Source organism: Lactuca sativa, chromosome 3 (assembly GCF_002870075.4).
Source record: "Lactuca sativa cultivar Salinas chromosome 3, Lsat_Salinas_v11, whole genome shotgun sequence".
Lineage (NCBI taxonomy): Eukaryota > Viridiplantae > Streptophyta > Magnoliopsida > Asterales > Asteraceae > Lactuca > Lactuca sativa.
Genome location: NC_056625.2, coordinates 71,461,445 through 71,465,066, shown reverse-complemented (window position 1 = coordinate 71,465,066; position 3,622 = coordinate 71,461,445). Strand labels below are relative to the sequence as shown.

The following is a 3,622-nucleotide window of genomic DNA, read 5'->3' as shown; positions in this document are numbered from 1 at the left end:
CAATGACATTTATAACTTTGTTATAAACAACGTATACGAAGACGACCCGTTTGCTGTGACCATCAACCAATATGAAGACACAAAACATACACAGTTTAAACACGTCAAAGTTTGACGAAAATTAAGAGAGTGTCCAAAATTTAGTGATTAAAAATAAGGTTTAAAAAATAGTTTAAGTTGTTTGTAGTTGCATTTTTAAGGTTTTTTTTATGATTTTTTATTTTTTTATGTTGTTTGTTTTAAATTAATGTAATCTTGTTTCATTGAATAAAAAACTAGTTAAAAAAATATGTTATATTGTGTTTTTGAATTAAATTTAATTAAAAAAAAATATGTGTTATTGTGTTTTAATATATTTTTGAATTTAATTTAAATAAAAAAATGAAATGGAGTAGTGTGTTACTTGTAGGTATTCTGTGTTAGTAGTAGGTATTCCATGTTAGTGGTAATAGAATGTGGTGTTAATATAGTACCTACCACATATATGGTATGCAATGAGTATAATAGATGGTAAAAAGTCATCCACGTTTATAAAATGGTTCCATTTTTTTTGGTGGTTTACATTTGTGGATTGATTTTGTTTGTTGAACAAACTGGACCTTTCAAGGTAGTTTTGTACATGAAAATAAACCAAAAGCAAACCACTTCACAAAGTGAAGATTTTCTTGTACCGAAGATTTTTTCTTAAAATGAAAACAATAAAAAAAAAAAGGAAAAAGTGTAACAAAAAAATCGAATCATTTATAAAACAGAAAGAAAAAATAAATATTTTTCTGACTTTTTTCTTTTTAGTACTCATCCTCGTTTTATATTTAGATGAGTACAAAGATAATAAAAAAAAATAATTTTATTAAATATAACAAGTGGCATAATCTCAAATATATAGGAAAATAATAGGAATTGTCAACCCCACCGCATCACTGTCTCATTTCCATCCCAACGAACTACATGTATATGTATATGTATATGTTCAAAATATATGAAACCAAAATATTGGAAAACTACCAATTTTGTGGTTAATACAGCTATTTTCTTTTTTACATTCTCGGTTTGCTAGTGAAGTAGTATAGAAGTAATAAATTAACAATATGGATGATTAAAATCAAGAGAGTGGAATAACATAAGTTCTATCCCTTCTCGCTGTTTGTGTTGGCAGCTTTTTTTTTTTTTTTTTTTTTCGGTCTGTATTTGCTACAATTTGTTCTAGATACTTTGTTGATAGTATCTACTTCCATTATTTAACTATTTATATATTTGCATTGTTCACATTTTTATAATTACTTCTCTTTACTTTGAATTTTGTTACTTGTATCTGTTTTATTTCATAATCACTCACCTTGTTTATTTTATTTTATTTTTGTTATGGACTAACGCAACAAGATCATCTAGAGATAGGCTCACTGACTTTTCAGTTTTTTTTTTCCATTTTTTTTTTATTTTAGGACATAGTTCAAATATGAAACAATACATGTGCCTACATCTTACCTTTGCATTACCCTATGTTTATTAGACAGTTTTTTTTATTTTTATTTTTATTTTTATTTTTTAAGGAACGTCATTCTTCTATTTAAAAATTTGATTTATCTACATAAAATACAATATTTTTGTAGTTATCATACAAATAAATGAATCATATATTTTACGTGACTGTTAATTTTATATAAAAGTTGCAAAATTAAGTTGTAAGAAATAAAATTTATCCAATTAGTTTTTATTTAAAAAGAAAAACAATAATAACTTATAATTACTTCAAATAAAATAAACTAAAAAACAATTTGAAACCCTTAGGCGATTGGTATTTTTATTCTTTTATGCAATTGGTATTCTCTGTAGCTTACTAGGTCACCCCTCCCCTCCCCTCCCCTCCTCCCCCCCCCCCCCCCCCCCCCTGTTTGTTTAAAAGCGAAGCCAAGTTCGCATCTTTTTCTGCCATGCAAACCTTGTCATAAAATTATAATCACCTCTAACTTTCAATTCGTTCATCCTCTCCGGCAATGTCTAGCAGAAGATCTCGTTCCCAGCAAGGCAGTTCGTCAATCAATGACGCCCAGATGGCCGATCTCATTTCAAAGTTACAACGACTTATTCCCCTTGACGTTAATCACACCACTACTTCCAAGGTAACTTCTTAACGTTTCTTGTTTATTTATCTTGACTTTTGCATATAATTACCTCCATGCCAAGTGTCATCAACCAAAAGTACAACCCCCACAAGCATAAAGTACAAAAACCGATTGCCAAATGCGTATTCTATTGGGGGGGTTCATAACTATAAGTAGCAAGTTGGAGCACCTCTTGAAAACTATTTTGAAATTGATCACTTGTTTCATGGTGGTTGTGTGGTTTTCCTTTGCTTTTGGGTAGATAAGAGGTGTAATAGGGTTCACACACAAACACATACGCTTATTGCATTAAAGTCTTGTGATGCACCTAACTCAAGTAGCGAGGTTCCTCCTTCTTTCCCTCTTGGGGTGCATGTGACTGTATTGGACTCATTCAACCATATATATATGTCTATTTGTGTGTCTATAAAGATACTATGGATTCTCTCTCAACTCATTCAAACATATATATAAGGACCTTCGTTCTAAAAATTTCTTTTTCCTTAAACCCTATTTAGTTATTGTATTATCAGAGTTTATCCACATAAGAAGCTACATTGTTTCTTTTTTTCTGGATTGTAGGTTTCAGCTTCAAAGGTACTCCAGGAGACATGCAATTACATTAGAAGATTGCACAAAGAAGTCGATGATTTGAGTGAGAGATTATCAGAGCTTTTGGAATCAACAGATACCAACAGTGCTCAAGCCGCTATCATCAGGAGCTTAATTATGTGACTATATATTGAGTATATCCGGTTTAATATTAGTTTTTAATCTCATGTATAAGTTAAGGAGTTTTATCAATTAATACGCATGCTTTTCTTCGCACATTATATTAATTCGAGGCTATCTGGTAACAACCTTCTATTACTTCTTTATGTTCGGACAGCTACCATGTAACTTCTATAATTTCCTTTAATCAACATTTACTACTTCTAACTTCTATCATTTGGAATATATATATATATATATATATATATATATATATATATATATATATATATATATATATATATATATATATATATATATATATATATATATATATATATATATATATGAGCTTAGGTAATATGTGGCTGTTATGTACCTAATATTAGATATAGAACCATCAAAAACTACATCGTTTTAACAAAATGGGATCAAATCTCTCTACCATCTTTCTTGTATTCTCTATTAGACTAGATGATAGTCTTTGTACATATTTTTATGGAGTTTTTAAATATTTAATTTTGCAACACAAACCATATATAAAAATACATTATCAACTACCTATAAATCTTCATATTCAAATTTAATATAGAAAACTATAATGAAAGATTGAAATTAATCATTAAAAACCTAATAAACTTCTTTCCGTAACACATCAAAAAGAACCATGCAAGTATGTATATGGTAGGTGTCAAAAAAAGTTATGAAGCCTACTAAAAGTTTAATATAAACAACACATTTGAAATACATAGATGTTGGACATAAATTATGAATCAGAAATAATATGAGCTCAAAAGCAATAGGAAGAA

General features: G+C 28.7%; 1 protein-coding gene across 1 annotated transcript; it reads left to right on the top strand.

Annotated features, from left to right (window-relative positions):
* Nucleotides 1-1,908: 1,908 nt before the first annotated feature.
* Nucleotides 1,909-3,045, top strand: LOC111891138 (transcription factor PRE6). Its single transcript, XM_023887221.3, has 2 exons — nucleotides 1,909-2,120; nucleotides 2,685-3,045. The coding sequence occupies exons 1-2, from the start codon at nucleotides 1,995-1,997 to the stop codon at nucleotides 2,835-2,837; spliced, it is 279 nt and encodes a 92-aa protein (XP_023742989.1). The 5' UTR covers nucleotides 1,909-1,994; the 3' UTR covers nucleotides 2,838-3,045.
* The last annotated feature ends 577 nt before the right edge of the window (nucleotides 3,046-3,622 follow it).